Source organism: Dendrobates tinctorius, unplaced genomic scaffold (assembly GCF_039654945.1).
Source record: "Dendrobates tinctorius isolate UK_male_01 unplaced genomic scaffold, ASM3965494v1 ptg000395l, whole genome shotgun sequence".
NCBI lineage: Eukaryota > Metazoa > Chordata > Amphibia > Anura > Dendrobatidae > Dendrobates > Dendrobates tinctorius.
In genome coordinates this window covers 2726365-2747697 of record NW_027362061.1, presented here as the reverse complement: position 1 = coordinate 2747697, position 21333 = coordinate 2726365, and the positions used below count along the sequence as shown (strand labels likewise).

Below are 21333 nucleotides of genomic sequence, written 5' to 3'. Positions count from 1 at the left end.
ACTTATTTCCCCCACTGTAGTTTGTGGACTCCATATACAGTATGTGGGCCGTGCTATATACTATGTGGGCCGTGCTATATACTATGTGGGCCATGCTATATACTATGTGGGCTGTGCTATATACTATATGGGCTGTGCTATATGCTATGTGGGTTGTGTTATATGCTATGTGGGCCGTGCGATATACTATGTGGACTGTGCTATATACTATGTGGGCCGTGCGATATACTATGTGGACTGTGCTATATACTATGTGGGCCGTGCGATATACTATGTGGACTGTGCTATATACTATGTGGCTGTGCTATATACTATGTGACTGTGGTATATACTATGTGGGCTGTGCTGTATACTATGTGGGCTGTGTTATATACTATGTGAGCTGTGTTATATACTATGTGGGCCGTGCTATATACTATGTGGGCTGTGCTGTATACTATGTGGGCTGTGCTGTATACTATGTGGGCTGTGTTATATACTATGTGGGCTGTGTTATATACTATGTGGACTGTGTTATATACTATGTGGACTGTGCTATATACTATGTGGACTGTGTTATATACTACGTGGGCTGTGCTATATACTATGTGGGCCGTGTTATATACTACGTGGGCTGTGCTATATACTATGTGGGCTGTGCTATATACTATGTGGGCTATGCTATATACTATGTGGGCTGTGCTATATACTATGTGGACTGTGTTATATACTACGTGGGCTGTGTTATATACTATGTGGGCTGTGCTATATACTACGTGGGCTGTGTTATATACTATGTGGGCTGTGCTATATACTATGTGGGCTGTGTTATATACTATGTGGGCTGTGCTATATACTATGTGAGCTGTGCTATATACTATGTGGGCTGTGCTATATACTATGTGGGCTGTGCTATATACAACGTGGCTATGCTATACTATGTGGGCTGTGTTATAATATTATTGGGAGGTATATTATATTCTATGGGGGAGGCTGTGTTACATACTATGTGGCTGTGTTATATACTATGGGGGCTACATTATATTCTATATGGAGGACTATAGGGAGTGTATTATACTATATAGAGGACTATGGGGCACGTATTATATGGAGGACTATGGGGTGTGGATTGTACAATATGGAGGACTGTGGTGCACATTATAATGTATGGCGGACTATGGTGTGAATAATACTAAACAAGCAAAATGCTGCATATTCATCGAGTGATTGGATTGTTTATGCTGCAAGAAAAATCATTGTTCTCAGCAGCACATCGCCGGTGTAAACTGTAGATGTGCTGCTGATAACATGATACTGTATGGGGACAGATTCATCTAATAGTGATTGTTCCGTTCCCATCATTATTCCTCAGCCGGTGTAAAGAGGCCGGGAAACAAGTGTGGAACGATTTCAATATTGTCGATCACGCTTGTTTAGCGGCCTGAACTCAGTGCATGTAACTACAACCGAAATGCTCCTGTGTGATGTGCAATATGTCAGCATTTGGGCCCCATTTTAAACTTTGCCTAAAATCGGCCCTGCGTGTCACGTTAAGTTTGTAAAACCATTTAGCTCCAGATAATTGTATAAACAGGTCAGGTATAAGGGGTAAAGGATAGGGAAGGGGAACCGTGACTCACAGGCACAGCCCTCCATCCTTCTACCAAACCCCCCACGGTGACCGGAGAGGAGCATGGCCGTATATGAGCCTCAGCCGGACTCTGGAAGGGAGGAAATAAACAAAATTTTGGCATTTTAGTTTCAATAAATTTGTATTTAGAAACTTATTAAACCAAGTCCAAGTTATGATCTCCCATGCAAGGGAGCGTAAACTAACAATTTACCACACATTCAATAAACTTCAAATAATATAAGGGAGACAGGACATAGACAGGGGTAGGGAAAGGCACAAAGGATTTATTTATACGATATCCAATAATCTATAATGGTGTCATCAATAACCAATCCAGGGCGATTAAAGCGGTTATGCAACCCACTATTGTAGGATCATATATGAATCCCGTCCCAGGCCGTGACAAGTTCTCAGTTGGCTACAGAGAGAGCCTCAGAGCCTGATCCAGTCGAGTATCTGAGTGAAGCTCCATCCAGGGATGCCAAACCCTGAAGAAAGAATCCCACCTGTCGGTTCTAGTTTCTTCTATTCTTTCATATAACATAATGTTGTTCATCTTCTCTTTCACCATAGATATTGACAGTGAGGGCGACTTCCACTTTGCCGCAATGTGGATTTTAGTGGCCATACATAAGTAGTTTACTATCTTCTGAAAGCTTTTTGGAAGCCGGGAAGGCCTGGTTCCCATTAAAAGGGTAGAAGGTTCCAGATCAACCGGTCCACCATACATCTGTGCTATCAGACGCTTCACCTTCTCCCAAAGCCCAGAAACCACCGTACAAGACCACCAAATATGTCTCATGTCACCAGATATTCCACAGCCCCAAAACAGTCTCCCGAGATATTGGGGAAAATGCTGTGAATTTTTTCTGGTCCATAATAGACTCTGTGCAATAGTTTTAAGGAGGTCTCCACAAGGGAAGTCTGGTGACTACCTCTTCATATGGTGTCACAGCTACGATACCATTCATCAATTGACTGTTCAAACCCCAGATCCTCCCCCCACTGTAACATATACTTCAATTTTTTATCATTTTGTGGAGAATTTATAGCATAGTAGATCAATGAGATCGTTCCCCTGCCCAAAGGGTCATTTAGACATTAATTTTCAAAACTGGTTGTCCTGAGAGTAGTACCGCTCGGGAGGATCTGCTTTGCAAAGTGGGAGATCTGGTTCAATCGCATTACCTCCCTAACTGGAGGTTCAAATATTTGAACAAATTCCTGTCTGTCAAGTAAGGCTGTGTTCACACACAGCGTTTTTTTAGCGGTATTTTTAGCGGTTTTTCCAATAAAACCGCTAAAAATAAGCTTCCCATTCATTTCTATGCATTTTTCACCACGAAAAAAACCGCATCACGGTAAAAAACGCAGCATGCTCAATAATTACGCAGATTTTTCCGCGTTTCTGGCTAGTTATATGCGTTTTGAAAACGCAGAAAAAAAACGCACAAAAAACACGCGCAGAAAAAACCGCGCGGTTTCTGGAAAGGGAGTCAGGTTTTTCAGCAGAAAATTTCTGCTACATGTGCACTTAGCCTAAGATATTAAATGGGGAACACAAATGTTTAAGGCTATGTGCACACGTAGCAGAAATTTTCTGCTGAAAAACCTGACTCCCTTCCCAGAAACCGCGCGTTTTTTTCTGCGCGTTTTCCGCGTGGTTTTTTTTGCGTTTTTTTCCGCGTAGTTTCTAGACACATGGAAAAAGCCAGAAACGCGGAACAAAACACGAAATTAATGAGCATGCTGCGTTTTTTACCGCGATGCGGTTTTTTTTTTCGCGGTAAAAAACGCATCAATGTGCACAAAAAGTTCAAAATTAATGGGAAGCTTCTTTTTCGCGTTTGCCAAAAAAACCGCGGGAAAAACCGCGATAAAAACGCTGTGTGTGAACACAGCCTAAGTATATGAATACCTTTCAGCTTCCACCAAGAAAACATTTGTGGCTCAAGGCCTGGCGGGAACATGGGGTTTTGTAATATGGCTGTCAGGGGAGAAGGACTTGATTGTAAGTTATATTTAAACCGGACTTTCCTCCAAAGAAGCAACGAGAGGACTGTAAAAGGAGCCACATTCATTAACCCCCGTGGAAGTCGGTCTGTGGTCCACATTAGGCCTGATAAAGAGAATGGTTTGGAGAGAAATGATTCCAGAATAACCCATCTCGGACTATTGGGATATCAACACGCACTTATTAATGGAGCAATCTGTGCCGACTTGTAATAAAGTGTAAAATTAGGGAGGGATAAACCCCCTTCTTTTCTGTGACGGAACATATGTTTTTGCACAATTCTGGGTTGTTTTCCTAGCCAAAGAAACTTAGACATCATAGAGTGTGAATGAGTGAACGTTCTGGCTGGTACCATAATTGGGAGGGACCTAAATAGATACAGTCATATGTAAAAGTTTGGGCACCCCTATTAATGTTAACCTTTTTTCTTTATAACAAGCTATTTCAGTTTCATATATCTAATAACTGATGGACTCAGTTATATTTCTGGATTTTAATGAGGTTTATTGTATTAACAGAAAATGTGCAATCTGCATTTAAACAAAATTTGACTGGTGCAAAAGTATGGGCACCCTTATCATTTTCTTGATTTGAACACTCCTAACTACTTTTTACTGACTTCCTGAAGGACTAAATTGGTTTTGTAACCTCATTGAGCTTTGAACTTCATAGCCAGGTGTATCCAATCATGAGAAAAGGTATTTAAGGTGTCCACTTGCAAGTAGTTCCCCTATTTGATTCTCCTATGAAGAGTGGCATCATGGGCTCCTCAAAACAACTCTCAAATGATCTGAAAACAAAGATTATTCAACATAGCTTTTCAGGGGAAGGATACAAAAAGTTGTCTCAGAGATTTAACCTGTCAGTTTCCACTGTGACGAACATAGTAAGGAAATGGAAGAACACAGGCACAGTTCTTGTTAAGCCCAGAAGTGGCAGGCCAAGAAAAATATCAGAAAGGCAGAGAAGAAGAATGGTGAGAACAGTCAAGGACAATCCACAGACCACCTCCAAAGACCTGCAGCCTCATCTTGCTGCAGATGGTGTCACTGTGCATCGGTCAACAATACAGCGCACTTTGCACAAGGAGAAGCTGTATGGGAGAGTGATGCGAAAGAAGCCGTTTCTGCAAGCATACCACAAACAGTCGCCTGAGGTCTGCAAAAGCACATTTGGACAAGCCAGTTACATTTTGGAAGAAGGGCCTGTGGACTGATGAAACAAAGATTGAGTTGTTTGGTCATACAAAAAGGCGTTATGCATGGAGGCTAAAAAACACAGCATTCCATGAAAAACACTTGCTACCCACAGTAAAATTTGGTGGAGGTTCCATCATGCTTTGGGGCTGTGTGGCCAATGCCGGCACCGGGAATCTTGTTGAAGTTGAGGGTCGCATGGATTCAACTCAGTATCAGCAGATTCTTGACAATTATGTGCAAGAATCAGTGACGAAGTTGAAGTTACGCAGGGGATGGATATTTCAGCAAGACAATGATCCAAAACACCGCTCCAAATCTACTCAGGCATTCATGCAGAGGAACAATTACAATGTTCTGTAATGGCCATCCCAGTCCCCAGACCTGAATATCATTGAACATCTGTGGGATAATTTGAAGTGGGCTGTCCATGCTCGGCGACCATCAAACTTAACTGAACTGGAATTGTTTTGTAAACAGGAATGGTCACAAATACCTTTATCCAGGATCCAGGAATTCATTAATAGATACAGGAAGCGACTAGAGGCTGTTATTTTTGCAAAATGAGGATCTACGAAATATTAATGTCAATTTTATGTTGAGGTGCCCATACTTTTGCACCGGTCAGATTTTGTTTAAATGCAGATTGCACATTTTCTGTTAGTACAATAAACCTCATTTGAATCCAGAAATATAACTGAGTCCATCAGTTATTAGATATATGAAACTGAAATAGCTGTTGCAAAAAACAAAATTGTTATAAAGAAAAAAGGCTAACATTAATAGGGGTGCCCAAACTTTAACATATGACTGTATAAGAAGCGAGGCAGTGACACCATTTTTAATGCATGTGTTCTGCCGAGCCAGGATAACTTTGAGGAAGCCCATCTATCCAGGTCCCTCTGGAAGTTTTGGATCAGTGGAGTGTAATTCCACCGAAACAGAGGTGACCTGTTGGCTGTTAAGTTGATACCCAGATATGTTAGATACCGTATTTTTCAGACCATAAGACGCATTTTTTTCCCTCAAAATTTTGGGGGAAAGTGGGGGGTGCATCTTATGGTCGCAATATACTAACCTGCGGTGCGGTGGTGGCAGCGGGCGGGGCTCTGCGGTGCGGTGGTGGCAGCGGGCGGGGCTCTGCGGTGCGGTGGTGGCAGCGGGCGGGGCTCTGCGGTGCAGGGTGGCGGCGAGATCTGAACCCGCGCATGCGCCGTCCCCGGACCGGCGGCCATCTTTCCGGCAGCCATGTTCCCGGAGGCCACCGCAACATGGCGGCAGCCAGCAAGGGATGTGCGGGGGACTCCGGGCTGCGAGGAAATGCCGGCGGAGCCGCCGCCCCTGCACCGGAGCACAGCCCGCCACCACCCTCACCCAGCACAGGCCACCTGCCCCTGCCCCAGCACAGCTGCCCCAGCACAGCTGCCCCTGCCCCAGCACAGCTGCCCAGCATAACCAACCTGCCCCAGCACAGAGCCGTCACCGCACGAGCCTGGACCACTGAATGACCCCTGTGAATACTCCTCCACCTGTGCCGGATCCCTTCCCAGGTAAGCTGAATTCGGACTGTAAGACGGACCCCCATTTGACACATTATTATTTTTTTCCCTATTTTCCTTCTGAAAATTGGGGTGCGTTTTATGGTCCGGTGCGTCTTGTAGTCCGAAAAATACAGTAATGTTCTTTGTCTATAAACCCAAAATGGGAGGCTATATTAGTTTGCTCTGTCTTAGGAAAATTTACAAAAAATGCTTTGGATTTATCAATGTTAATCTTTAACCCTGAGATCATCTCAAATTCGTGAAGGAGGGAAAACAAGTGAGGGAGTGTAGTGTGGGGACTTATTAATGTTAGCAGGAGATCATCCGCAAAGAGGCTGACTTTATATTGGTCTCCCATATTCTCAGGGCCCAGGATATTCTGATCTCTCCTTATTGCTTCCACAATGGGTTCCATTGCAAGTGCAAAAAGATCCGGAGATAGAGGACAGCCCTGCCTGGTACCCTCTGAATATTAATTGGAGGGGGATGTGGTGACGGGAGTTTTACATAAGCGATAGGGCTATCATATAACAATTGGAGGCACTTTATAAGTTTAGGGGAGAATCCGACTTCCGATAGAACCGTAAAGAGATATGTGCAGGACACCGAATCGAAAGCCGTCTCAATATCTAATGCGAGCAGGAGAAGTCGCTTTCGCTGTAGGTTAGTTGTATGAATAATATTTAACCCTCTCCTAATATTATCTGGGGCCTGTCGCGCTGGTATAAAACCAACCTGATCCCGATGGATGAGGTGAGGGAGGATTGATCCTGTTAGTCACAATGGATGTAAAGATTTTGAAGTCAATGTATAAGAGGGATATAGGTCTATAATTTGTTGTGAGATGATCTTTCTTAGGATTAGGGATTACGGTTACATGCGCCACGTAGAGCTCAGGGGGCAGCTGTGAGCCATTTAGTAGTGAATTACAGAGGTTTTTATATGTGGTGTCAGCACATCGCTGCATTTTTTATAATATATTGCTGTAAGACCATCCGGCCCCGGGGCCTTTCCTCTTTTTAGTTTTTTGGTTGGTGAAACTATTTCCTCCTCAGAGATGTGTAAATGGAGTTGTTGTGCCGCGGACTCAGTCAGGTTAGGTAGATGTAGTGTGTGAAGGAATGACTCCAGTAGTGAGGGGGGTGATTGTGGGGGGAATACAAACTCTGGGAGTATTCATTATAAGTGCTATACATGACATCGGGGTGGGCTGAGATCTGACCCTTAGGGTCTTTTATAGAGGAGATTATATCCAGTGACTCTCTCATTCTGAGCTTACGAGCGGCATCTTATTAGGCTTATTGGCATGGTGATAAAACGCGGCTTTACTCCAAGTTAGCGCCTCTCCGTTCTGGTGGTGAGAATGGCGTCTAATTGTCATTTCATATCTTGTATTTGTGTAGAGAAGTATAGGGGTGAAGATCGCTGATTGGCCAATTCTCACTCCTGCAGTTTCTCCTCCAGTCTGGGCTGTAATTCAGACCTTTCTTCTTCCTGTTGGCCGCTAACTTATCACAGAACCGGGAATAGATTTTCTGTGCGCGAGTCACATTGCTCCAAGTGAGGCCTCCTCCGCTGTGTGAGTTTAGGGGAAATTTGTTACATCTTCTCTTATAGCGGTTACTTTAGAGATTTGGGCATTTTAGCTCCTGGTGTGGAGTCGATAGCACAATCATATGCCGCCATATAGTAGACGGCCGGTAACTGGTGAGAATTCCCTCCTGTGTGGGGTCTATTTCCCTCCAGAGAAATCACACGTTACATTCCACACATAACACTGTGTAGAGAAGGCGGCGCGGGGTAATTGTGCCAGTAGTGAGGGGCGAATAATGGCGGGAATGTCACTGACTGAGGAGAAGGCTCCATGGTGGTCTGCACTCCGGAGATCATGTGACCCCTGACTCCTCCCCTCCTGTGACCTCATCACAGGTCCTGTGCACAGAGCAGCCATATATGTGGCGTGTGGCTCTGCAGGTTAGTGATCGGCAGTCCAGCTCTTCTTTCTCCTTTCCCCACTTTTCTCCCTCCTGTCCCTTCACTATAAAGCCTGAGCCTCATTATACAGCTGTACAGGGGTCTAGTGAAGGCTTTTTAGCCCTTTCCTCATACTGTAGCTCCTGGGGACAGGCCCTCACTCCTGTCCCTTCACTATAAAGCCTGGGCCTCATTATACAGCTGTACAGGGGTCTAGTGAAGGCTTTTTAGCCCTTTCCTCAGACTGTAGCTCCTGGGAACAGGCCCTCACTCCTGTCCCCTCACTATAAAGCCTGGGCCTCATTATACAGCTGTACAGGGGTCTAGTGAAGGCTTTTTAGCCCTTTCCTCAGACTGTAGCTCCTGGGAACAGGCCCTCACTCCTGTCCCTTCACTATAAAGCCTGGGCCTCATTATACAGCTGTACAGGGGTCTAGTGAAGGCTTTTTAGCCCTTTCCTCAGTGTGTAGCTCCTGGGAACAGGCCCTCACTCTTGTCCCTTCACTATAAAGCCTAGGCCTCATTATACAGCTGTACAGGGGTCTAGTGAAGGCTTTTTAGCCCCTTCCTCAGACTGTAGCTCCTGGGAACAGGCCCTCACTCCTGTCCCTTCACTATAAAGCCTGGGCCTCATTATACGGCTGTACAGGGGTCTAGTGAAGGCTTTTTAGCCCTTTCCTCATACTGTAGCTCCTGGGGACAGGCCCTCACTCCTGTCCCTTCACTATAAAGCCTGGGCCTCATTATACAGCTGTACAGGGGTCTAGTGAAGGCTTTTTAGCCCTTTCCTCAGACTGTAGCTCCTGGGAACAGGCCCTCACTCCTGTCCCCTCACTATAAAGCCTGGGCCTCATTATACAGCTGTACAGGGGTCTAGTGAAGGCTTTTTAGCCCTTTCCTCAGTCTGTAGCTCCTGGGATCAGGCCCTCACTCCTGTCCCCTCACTATAAAGCCTGGGCCTCATTATACAGCTGTACAGGGGTCTAGTGAAGGCTTTTTAGCCCTTTCCTCAGACTGTAGCTCCTGGGGACAGGCCCTCACTCCTGTCCCTTCACTATAAAGCCTGGGCCTCATTATACAGCTGTACAGGGGTCTAGTGAAGGCTTTTTAGCCCTTTCCTCAGACTGTAGCTCCTGGGAACAGGCCCTCACTCCTGTCCCCTCACTATAAAGCCTGGGCCTCATTATACAGCTGTACAGGGGTCTAGTGAAGGCTTTTTAGCCCTTTCCTCAGTCTGTAGCTCCTGGGATCAGGCCCTCACTCCTGTCCCCTCACTATAAAGCCTGGGCCTCATTATACAGCTGTACAGGGGTCTAGTGAAGGCTTTTTAGCCCTTTCCTCAGACTGTAGCTCCTGGGAACAGGCCCTCACTCCTGTCCCTTCACTATAAAGCCTGGGCCTCATTATACAGCTGTACAGGGGTCTAGTGAAGGCTTTTTAGCCCTTTCCTCAGTGTGTAGCTCCTGGGAACAGGCCCTCACTCTTGTCCCTTCACTATAAAGCCTAGGCCTCATTATACAGCTGTACAGGGGTCTAGTGAAGGCTTTTTAGCCCCTTCCTCAGACTGTAGCTCCTGGGAACAGGCCCTCACTCCTGTCCCTTCACTATAAAGCCTGGGCCTCATTATACGGCTGTACAGGGGTCTAGTGAAGGCTTTTTAGCCCTTTCCTCAGACTGTAGCTCCTGGGAACAGGCCCTCACTCTTGTCCCTTCACTATAAAGCCTGGGCCTCATTATACAGCTGTACAGGGGTCTAGTGAAGGCTTTTTAGCCCTTTCCTCAGACTGTAGCTCCTGGGAACAGGCCCCCACTCCTGTCCCTTCACTATAAAGCCTGGACCTCATTATACAGCTGTACAGGGGTCTAGTGAAGGCTTTTTAGCCCTTTCCTCAGTCTGTAGCTCCTGGGAACAGGCCCTCACTCCTGTCCCTTCACTATAAAGCCTGGGCCTCATTATACAGCTGTACAGGGGTCTAATGAAGGCTTTTTAGCCCTTTCCTCAGACTGTAGCTCCTGGGAACAGACCCTCACTCCTGTCCCGTCACTATAAAGCCTGTGCCTCATTATACAGCTGTACAGGGGTCTAGTGAAGGCTTTTTAGCCCTTTCCTCAGACTGTAGTTCCTGGGATCAGGCTCTCACTCCTGTCCCTTCACTATAAAGCCTGGGCCTCATTATACAGCTGTACAGGAGTCTAGTGAAGGCTTTTTAGCCCTTTCCTCAGTGTGTAGCTCCTGGGAACAGGCCCTCACTCTTGTCCCTTCACTATAAAGCCTAGGCCTCATTATACAGCTGTACAGGGGTCTAGTGAAGACTTTTTAGGCCTTTCCTCAGACTGTAGCTCCTGGGAACAGGCCCTCACTCCTGTCCCTTCACTATAAAGCCTGGGCCTCATTATACAGCTGTACAGGGGTCTAGTGAAGGCTTTTTAGCTGTTTCCTCAGACTGTAGCTCCTGGGAACAGGCCCTCACTCTTGTCCCTTCACTATAAAGCCTGGGCCTCATTATACAGCTGTACAGGGGTCTAGTGAAGGCTTTTTAGCCCTTTCCTCAGACTGTAGCTCCTGGGAACAGGCCCCCACTCCTGTCCCTTCACTATAAAGCCTGGACCTCATTATACAGCTGTACAGGGGTCTAGTGAAGGCTTTTTAGCCCTTTCCTCAGACTGTAGCTCCTGGGAACAGGCCCCCACTCCTGTCCCTTCACTATAAAGCCTGGACCTCATTATACAGCTGTACAGGTTTCTAGTGAAGGCTTTTTAGCCCTTTCCTCAGTCTGTAGATCCTGGGAACAGGCCCTCACTCCTGTCCCTTCACTATAAAGCCTGAGCCTCATTATACAGCTGTACAGGGGTCTAGTGAAGGCTTTTTAGCCCTTTCCACAGACTGTAGCTCATGGGAACAGACCCTCACTCCTGTCCCGTCACTATAAAGCCTGTGCCTCATTATACTGCTGTACAGGGGTCTAGTGAAGGCTTTTTAGCCCTTTCCACAGACTGTAGTTCCTGGGATCAGGCTCTCACTCCTGTCCCTTCACTATAAAGCCTGGGCCTCATTATACAGCTGTACAGGGGTCTAGTGAAGGCTTTTTAGTCCTTTCCTCAGACTGTAGCTCCTGGGAACAGGCCCTCACTCCTGTCCCTTCACTATAAAGCCTGGGCCTCATTATACTGCTGTACAGGGGTTTAGTGAAGGCTTTTTAGCCCTTTCCTTGGACTGTAGCTCCTGGGATGAGGCCCACACTCCTGTCCCTTCACTATAAAGCCTGGGCCTCATTATACAGCTGTACAGGGGTCTAGTGAAGGCTTTTTAGCCCTTTCCTCAGTGTGTAGCTCCTGGGAACAGGCCCTCACTCTTGTCCCTTCACTATAAAGCCTAGGCCTCATTATACAGCTGTACAGGGGTCTAGTGAAGGCTTTTTAGGCCTTTCCTCAGACTGTAGCTCCTGGGAACAGGCCCTCACTCCTGTCCCTTTACTATAAAGCCTGGGCCTCATTATACAGCTGTACAGGCGTCTAGTGAAGGCTTTTTAGACCTTTCCTCAGACTGTAGTTCCTGGGATCAGGCTCTCAGTCTTGTCCCTTCACTATAAAGCCTAGGCCTCATTATACAGCTGTACAGGGGTCTAGTGAAGGCTTTTTAGTCCTTTCCTCAGACTGTAGCTCCTGGAAACAGGCCCTCACTCCTGTCCCTTTACTATAAAGCCTGGGCCTCATTATACAGCTGTACAGGCGTCTAGTGAAGGCTTTTTAGCCCTTTCCTCAGACTGTAGCTCCTGGGAACAGACCCTCACTCCTGTCCCTTCACTATAAAGCCTGGGCCTCATTATACAGCTGTACAGGGGTCTAGTGAAGGCTTTTTAGCCCTTTCCTCAGACTGTAGCTCCTGAGATCAGGCCCTCACTCCTGTCCCTTCACTATAAAGCCTGGGCCTCATTATACAGCTGTACAGGGGTCTAGTGAAGGCTTTTTAGCCCTTTCCTCAGACTGTAGCTCCTGGGAACAGGCCCTCACTCCTGACCTTTCACTATAAAGCCTGGGCCTCATTATACAGCTGTACAGGGGTCTAGTGAAGGCTTTTTAGCCCTTTCCTCAGACTGTAGCTCCTGGTCTCCATGTGATCTCACCATAACCCTAACAAGCGAATTAAGGTGTGAAATCTTGATCAAAATTATCTCAGTACACAAATCTCTAAATGTGCCCAAAGTTTTGCATCGCCCCTTTTACTTTTTGCAATTATGAAATTGTCTATATATATATATATATATATATATATATATATATTTTTATTATTGTTGCCTAAAATACAAAGGCCATGTGTCATCTTAGAGGTTCGGCCTTTTAGAGATCATTTCATCTTCATCTTACTACTGCTCACAATAACGGTCATTTTGACCAGGGGCGCCCACACTTTTACATGCCGCTGTCAATGCTTCATCCCACTGGTGCTCAATATTTAATAGGGTCTTGCTATTAATCTTAATGAAAATTTCGGTTAATTTCTTTGAGCTGTTATTACTAGAGATGAGCGAATATTGTCGGAGAAGTTGTTATTGGCTAATATCGCTTACCGGATAGCTGCATCGGGACCCCGGATCCCTGGAGCGCTCCCGATAATCAGCTGCATGTGTCGCTCTCCATGCAGGTGCTGTGACTATCACACAGCGCGACACACGCAGCTGATTATCGGGAGCGCTCCAGCACACTGAGTCCTGCACACACTGAGGCCCCTGATCATGTGACCCCTGACTCCTCCCCTCCTGTGACCTCATCACAGGTCCTGTGTGCACAGAGCAGTCATATATGTGGCAGACACTCCTGGTCTTCTGCTTTCTGGGCCGGTTCCTCCTGTGAGTCCTATTAACCCTTTCGCTCCCTGTATTCTCCTTTCTGACTAGGACAATATCTGAATTCGGACAGTGTGACAGAAATTTAAGCAATGTGGAAGGAAAAAATGACAATTTTACTTTTTTCCTCACAAAAATGTGACTTTAGCCCCAAAATTGGCAGCGTAACAAATCCTTATTTTCCCCACTGTAGTTTGTAGACTCCATATACAGATCCCTTAAGTGAGAAAAGAGCTGAATTCCCCACTTAAGTTATTGCATTTTGGAAATTGCCCCCACTGGGAATTTATCTCCAGGTAAAGGCACAATTGTGTCTCCATGGGGGTTGTGCTCGCAGCCCAACATCGTGTGACCCTCCAAAGAAATGCCACCCCGCACCATTACTGACCACTGCCAAACCGGTCATGCTGAAGGATGTTGCAAACAGCAGATCGCTCTCCACGGCGTCTCCAGACTCTGTCACGTCTGTCACATGTGCTCAGTGTGAACCTGCTTTCATCTGTGAAGAGCACAGGGCGCCAGTGGTGAATTTGCCAACCCTGGTGTTCTGTGGCAAATGCCAAGCGTCCTGTACGGTGTTGGGCTGTGAGCACAACCCCCATCTGTGGGCATCGGGCCCTCAGACCATCCTCATGGAGTCGGTTTCTAACCGTTTGTACAGACACATGCACATTTGTGGCCTGCTGAAGATCATTTTGCAGGGCTCTGGCAGTGCTCCTCCTGTTCCTCCTTGCATAAAGGTGGAGGTGTTGGTCCTGCTGCTGGGTTGGTGCCCTCCTACGGCCCCCTCCACATCTCCTGGTGTACTGGCCTATTCCTGGTAGCGCCTCCAGCCTCTGGACACTACGCTGACAGACACAGCAAACCTTCTTGCCACAGCTCGCATTGATGTGCCATCCTGATTGAGCTGCACTACCTGAGCCACTTGTGTGGGTTGTAGAGTCCGTCTCATGCTACCACGAGTGTGAAAGCACAACCAACATTCAAAAGTGACTAAAACATCATCCAGAAGCATTGGTACTGAGATGTGGTCTGTGGTCCCCACCTGCTGAACCACTCCTTTATTGAGGGTGTCTTGATAATTGCCAATAATTTCCATCTGTTGTCTATTCCATTTGCACAACAGCATGTGAAATTGATTGTCAATCAGTGTTGCTTCCTAAGTGGACAGTTTGATTTCACAGAAGTTTGATTTACTTGGAGTTATATTCTGTTATTTAAGTGTTCCCTTTATTTTTTTGAACAGTGTATATAGATAGATAGATTTTTTTTCTTTGCATTGGAGGGTCCAATTCCAGCTATTGCTGTGGGATCTGTGATTTCTATCTACTCCACTGTGTACAGGATAATAGAGTATAATAAAGTAGTTATGGACGAGACGTAACTAACATTGTGCAGTGACTCTGCTTTCCATATAGTGATGGATATTTCTTGTTGATGAAACTGTGATTTTTTTTTCCACTTCAAACCTTTTTTTAAACCCCTCTGATCAGTGCGATCATACAACATACAAGCCTCTGATGGCTCCGGTGATGCCCTGTACTACTGTAGTGCCGTGTATCATCACTGCCTGTCAGTGTAATACTAACGGCCCCATACACATGAGATCAGAGTTGGCTGAACGGTCATTTGGCAGACGGCGATCTCTCCCGACTCCCCCATACACACAAATATTCCAGCTTTCCTGTGGTCTGTATGAGAGAGTCGCCTCCAGACTCCTCTAGAGGAGGATTATCTACAGGAAGAACAGACGGATTATCCTCTGAAATTCAGGATGCCAGATCCTTCTCTGTCCTGACATCATCTGTCGGGAGGCCCCCAAATACATTGTATGGTTGGCCAAACCCCCCGAAGTCAGTGCTTTCATGGAACTTTAGTCTAATGTGTATGGGGGCGTTATAAGGTAACTTATTGGACGCTGCCTCTGGCCCGGCCTAATAGACCTTCATACATTGCAGCCCAGACCCCATTATTAGGCATGTAAGTATCGGAGTAACTAGGCCGCCCCATACTATCGAGTACTTGGAGGCGGGGGGCATTCAGCCAAACTCTGTCACACCTTCTTAGATGTCATGTTTGCTTTTCAGGGTTTTTGTTGCAGCCTCATCTGTGCCGTCCCTGCGGTGTACATCTATGTTCTGGGGCCCAAAAAGATTAATTTCTTTTTAATAAATGTTTAACATGTTAAAAACTATAAAATGTGTTTTGCTTTTTACATATTTTTTTCTTCTTACAAGAATTGTTGGAGCCAATTTTCTTTAGAAACATTTTAATATCGGCTTTTTCTGGAGTTTTTCCTGTAATACAGGAAAGCCTAAGGCCAGAAATAATCCCCATAAATCACTGTACATGGAGACTTTGAGATCAGATCATTTCTGTCCGCGTTGATTGTGGAAACAAAAAAATCTTTTCTAAAAGCCTCAAACTTCTGTGTGTGACTCAGAGCTGAGATCTAACGGGATAGAAGATTCCAGTGCGGGGAAGACGGGAAACCTTCATATAGACGGCCGGTGGGGATGGAGGCAGTGACCGACTCTGGCCAAATCTGTCTCTAGAGCCGCAGTAGAAGATGAAGATGTCGTCCTCACCATGAAGGAGTTATTTCTCATGTCGCGTGTAATGAATCTCTCCTGCAGTATTGCTAATGCCGATTCCAGTGTCGGTAATGAGACGAGAATTAGCGTTATGGAAGATGAGTCTATGAGGAACGTGTTCAGCTGCCGACTCCGAGGAGGAAACTGCTTGTTGTCTGTGGCCTAAATATATAGGTTTTATTAGTAGATGTCAGGGGAGAAAACTAAACCCTGTAAGATAATAAATCTCCTCATATGTTTCCCTTATTATCTCCAGTAATTGTATTATTACACAGGATTCTTATGATGTTACATCGGATCATCTTCTTCTCATTCAGGTCTCTACAATATCGGATCCTCTCAGTGAAGATCTTCTACAAAAGAGAATTTTCCTGCTTTACCCATCAAGGATGTATATGGACAGAGACAAGATGGCGGAGAGGATATTACACCTCACCCTAGAGATCCTCCTCCGTCTCACTGGAGAGGTGAGAGATTCTGATGATGTCACATTACATCATTCTTATCTATGGGAATAACAGATGGACAGAACTGGAGAGGTGAGGACTCTGGAAATGTCTGTAGTGAGAGTTATTAATGTGTCTCTCCATTACCAGGATTACACAGTGGTGAAGAAGACCTCTAGTGATCGCTGTCAGGACCCTGTGTCTGAGGGATGGGGAAGACCCCTGAGCCAAATCACGGGGCCTCCACCTCACCCCCTGATCCATGAGGACATCAATGACCAGAAGATCCTAGAACTCATCTACAAGATGATTGAGCTGCTAACTGGAGAGGTGACATTGCTGGGAATGCTGGGACATTATTACTATTTATTTATAAAGCACCATTGGTTCCATGGTGCTGTACATGAGAAGGGGTTACATAGAATTACAGATATCACCGACAGTAAACAAACTAACAATGACAGACTGATACAGAGGGGAGAGAGGACCCTGCCCTTTCGGGCTTACATGCTACAGGATGGTGGGGAAGGAGACAGTAGGTTGGGGGGTTGCAGCAGTTCCGGTGTTGGTTGAGGTGATATCTGCGGTAGTGGTTAAGAGGTAGTGGAGTCATTGCAGGCTGTAGGCTTTTTTGAAGAGGTGGGTTTTCAGGTTCCGTCTGAAGGATCCGAGTGTGGTTGATAGCCGGACGTGTTGGGGCAAAGAATTCCAGCGAATAGGGACACTTCGGGAGAAGTCTTGGAGGCGGTTGGGCGAGGAGCGAATAAGTGTGGAGGAGAGAAGGAGGTCTTGGGAGGACCAGAGATTACGTGAGGGAAGGTATCAGGAGATTAGTTCAGAGACATATGGGGGAGACAGGTTATAGATGGCCTTGTAGGTCAGTATTAGTAAATTGAATTGGATACGCTGAGGGAATGGGAGCCAGTGAAGAGATTTGCAGAGGGGAGAAGCAGAGGAGTAGCGAGGAGAGAGATGAATTAGTCAGGCGGCAGAGTTAAGGATGGACTTGGGAGATGCAAGGGTGTTAGCAGGGAAGCCACAGAAAAGGATGTTGCAATAGTCGAGGTGGGAGATGATGAGGGCATGCACAAGTAGTTTAGTAGATTGAGAGTTGAGGAAGGGACAGATTCTGGAAATATTTTTGAGCTGGAGGCGGCAGGAGGTGGAGAGAGCTTGGATGTGCGGTTTGAAGGACAGGGCAGAGTCAAGGGTTACTCCCAGGCAGTGGACCTTGGGTAGGGGGGAAAGCGTGATGTCAATTGTTATAGAAATGTCGGGTAAGGAAGATCTGTGAGATGGGGGAAAGATGATGAGTTCAGATTTGTCCACATTGAGTTTGAGGAAGCGAGAGGAGAAGAAGGAGGATATGGCTGATAGACACTCTGGGATTCTGGAGAGCAGAGAGGTGACGTCTGGGCCAGAGAGGTAGATCTGAGTATCATCGGCATAAAGGTGGTACTGGAATCCATGGGACTCCATGTTGCCCCAGGCCAAGTGTATAGATTGGGAAGAGTAGGGGTCCTAGAACAGAGCCTTGGGGAACTCCAACAGAGAGAGGGTGGGATGAGGAGGTAGTGTGGGAGTGGGAGACGCTGAATGTGCGGTTGGAAAGGTATGAGGAAATCCAGGATAGGGCAAGATCTTTGATGCCGAAGGAGGAGAGGATGTGTAGTAGGAGGCAGTGGTCAACTGTGTTGAAAGCAGAGGACAGGTCTAGAAGGAGGAGTATAGAGTGTTGTCCCATAGATTTGGCTGTAAGTAGGTAATTGGTAATTCTGGTCAGGGCTGTCTCAGTGGAATGATGGGGGCGGAAGCCAGATTGTAGATTGTCAAAGAGCAAGTTAGATGAGAGGTGGGAGGAAAGGTGAGCGTGGACATGCTGCTCCAGGAGTTTAGAAGCGAATGGGAGCAGCGATATTGGGCGATAGCTAGATGTGGCTATTGGGTCGAGGGTCGGCTTTTTAAGGATAGGCGTGATTGTGGCATGTTTGAAAGCAGAAGGGAAGGTACCAGAAGTAAATGATAGGTTGAAGAGGTGGTTTAGGGATGGAATAAGAGTGGTGGCGAGGTTGTGGAGGAGGTGAGATGGCATAGGATCAAGTGCACAAGTGGTGAGGTGTGATTTGGAGAGATGAGCAAGCTCCCCTTCAGTGATGTTATATAGGGAGGTTATGGGGTTTGGGCTTTGGTCTGGTGTGTAAAGGGGTTGTGGTGGTTGAGCAATAAAGACATGCCATGTTTGGGCCATCTTGTTTTTGAAGTGTGCGCAAAGTCCTCGGCAGAGATGAGGGAGGTTGGAGGGGGCAGTGGTGGGTGGAGGAGGGAGTTAAAAGTACTGAACAACTGTTTGGGGTTGTGGGATAAGGAAGATACAAGGGATGTAAAGTAGGCCTGTTTAGCAGAGGTGAGGGCAGATTTGAATGCAAGTGTTGCTTGTTTGAGTGCAGTGAAGTCGTCTTGCGAATGCGTTTTCTTCCAGCGCCGTTCTGCAATTCTGAATGCTTGCCGACGCTTTTTAGTGGTGTTATTGTGTCAGGGTTGTCTATTGATTCGTCGCACTCTGTTATGCATGACAGGGGCGACCGAGTCGATGGCTGATGCAAGAGTGGCATTGTAGAAACTAGTGGCAGTGTCTGTGTCGTGGAGTGAAGATATGGAGGACAGTGGTAGAATAGAGTAAGAGAGTTTGTGAGTGTCTAGATGTGTGAGGTTTCTGTGGGGGTGCGCATGCTGCTGGACATGGGTGACAGGTGAGGAGGACAGGGATGAGAAAGTGCGTAGATGGTGGTCAGATAGAGGGGAGGTGGTGAAGTTAGAAAGACAGCAGAGGCGGGTGAAAACCAGGTCTAATGTATGTCCGTCTGTGTGGGTGGCTGAGGAGGACCACAGAGTAAGTCCAAAGGATGATGTAAGGGACAGGAGTTTGGAGGCTGCTGAATGGTGGTTGTCAATGGGGATGTTGAAGTCACCCATGATGATGGTGGGAATGTCAGCAGAGAGAAAGTGAAGGAACCAGGTGGAGAATTGGTCAATGAAGGCAGTGGTCGGACCTGGAGGTCGGTATAGGACGGCCACTTGGAGGTTGGAGGGAGAGTAGATGCGGACAGAGTGGACTTCAAAAGAGGGGAGGATAAGGGAGGGTAGAGGTTGGATTGGGTTGAAGCTGCAATTGGAAGAAAGGAGAAGGCCCACTCCCCCGTCATGTCTGTTGCCAGGGCGAGGAGTGTAGGTGAAGTGGAGGCCGCCGTAACCTAGCACAGCAGGGGAGGCAGTGTCCGAGGGTGTCAGCCATGTTTCGGTGAGGCCAAGGAAGGAAAAATTACGAGAGGTAAAGAGGTCGTGAATCACATGGAGTTTATTGCAGATGGAGCTGGCATTCCAGAGTGATCCAAAGAGTGGGAGCAGGGTGGTGGGTGTCAAGGGCATGGATTTGAGGTGGGAAAGATTTCTGGTGTTTGTGTTGATTTGGGAACGATAGAAGGGGGTAATAATGGGAGGTATGGGCTGTGGGGGTCCAGGGTTGAGAGATATATCGTCAGCAGTGAGGAGAAGCAGAGAGAGGGAGAGCATGTGGGAGAAGGAGGGTGGGTGGCTTGTTTTGTATTTTATTAGGAGAGCTCTGAGGTCAAGGAGCAGGTCAGCAGAGGAGGTCAGGTGGGGAGGCAAGAGGGAAGGAGAGATTATTATTTGGTTAGCGGGTGATGGGGTTTGCGGATAGCGAAGGAGAGTGAGGAGTAGTGGAGCCAAAACTGTTAGTGCGTATGTCAGCATGGTGAGAGTAATATAGAAGGCAAAAGAAATTTAGTACATCTAAATGCAGCAGTTAGTCATACCTTCTGGTCACTTCAGGCTCATTTCAGATGTTATCCTTAGAAAACATCCTTGCAATGACAGACCGAGGTCAGACAGACCTCTTAGTCTGAATTTATACTAACTTAACAGCACATGAAAGGGCCCAGGTGTGATCAGAAAGGGAGGAGCAGTAGGGAGACTGGATGCAGACACAGGAGATGATTAATTAAAGTCACAAGAGGAAATGCAAAGGGAGATAGTATTGCAGCCAGAACACATACCAGTGATAGCAGACAGATACAGGGGTGATTGGGGTTCAGGAAAGCTGGGTGATGATGGTATTGCAGCCTGAACACATACCAGTGATAGCAGACAGATACAGGGGTGATTGGGGTTCAGGAAAGATGGATGATGATGGTATTGCAGCCGGGATACATACCATTGATATCAGACAGATACAGGGGTGATGATGGTATTGCAGCCGGGATACATACCATTGATAGCAGACAGATACAGGGGTGATTGTGGTTCAGGAAAGATGGGTGATGATGTTATTGCAGCCAGAACACATACCTGTGGATGAAGCAGATCAATTGTCAGAGTGATAGTAATAGTGAAGCATAGTAATAATAATAATGAAGCATCTAGAGCAAGGGAGTCATTTTCAGGCATATTTCAGATGTTATCCTTAGAACGACATCCTTGGAATGACAGACTGACATTATACAGTAACACTATGAAGGGATCGGGTGATGACGGTATCATTGTATGTGTCAGGTTCCTATAAGGTGTCACGATGTCGCTGTCTATTTCTCCATGGAGGAGTGGGAGTATATAGAAGGACACAGAGATCTATACAAGGACGTCATAATGGAGGTTCCCCAGCCCCTCACATCTCCAGGTAATAGACAGGACTAAATACACACCGCATATAATATATGTAGAGAATGAATTCAGTCCCTGTATGTGTTTCCTCCAGATCTATCCAGTAAGAGGACAACACCAGAGAGATGTCCCCGTCCTCTTCTTCCACAGAACTGTAACCAAGAAGATCCCAGTGTTCCTCAGGATCATCAGGTAGATGGAGAGAAGGTGTCAGGAGATCTCCCCTATGATGTGTAGACGGCTGTGAAGGTCTTGTGCTCAGTCTTGTTTTATCCACCAGTATTATATGTTTTATACTTGTGTGATGAGAACGGTAGAGATGGCAGGATTAGAGCTGACACCAGTGACCGGAGGTAAACTTTTTACCTCCAATCACAGCTGAGCGGTTATGCTGTGTTCTGACAACGTGGGAACCACGGCTCTGTGACCGGCGGG

General features: G+C 46.6%; 1 protein-coding gene across 1 annotated transcript in view; it reads left to right on the top strand.

Annotated features, from left to right (window-relative positions):
- LOC141076232 (uncharacterized) overlaps positions 1-21333 on the top strand; it is a 172661-nt gene that overhangs the window by 106773 nt on the left and 44555 nt on the right. Inside the window, exons 2-5 of the mRNA XM_073563587.1 lie at positions 16093-16242; positions 16372-16551; positions 20791-20914; positions 20993-21090. Of these exons, the coding sequence (XP_073419688.1) occupies positions 16165-16242; positions 16372-16551; positions 20791-20914; positions 20993-21090 (480 nt within the window). The 5' untranslated portion in view covers positions 16093-16164. The remainder of the gene's footprint in view (positions 1-16092; positions 16243-16371; positions 16552-20790; positions 20915-20992; positions 21091-21333) is intronic.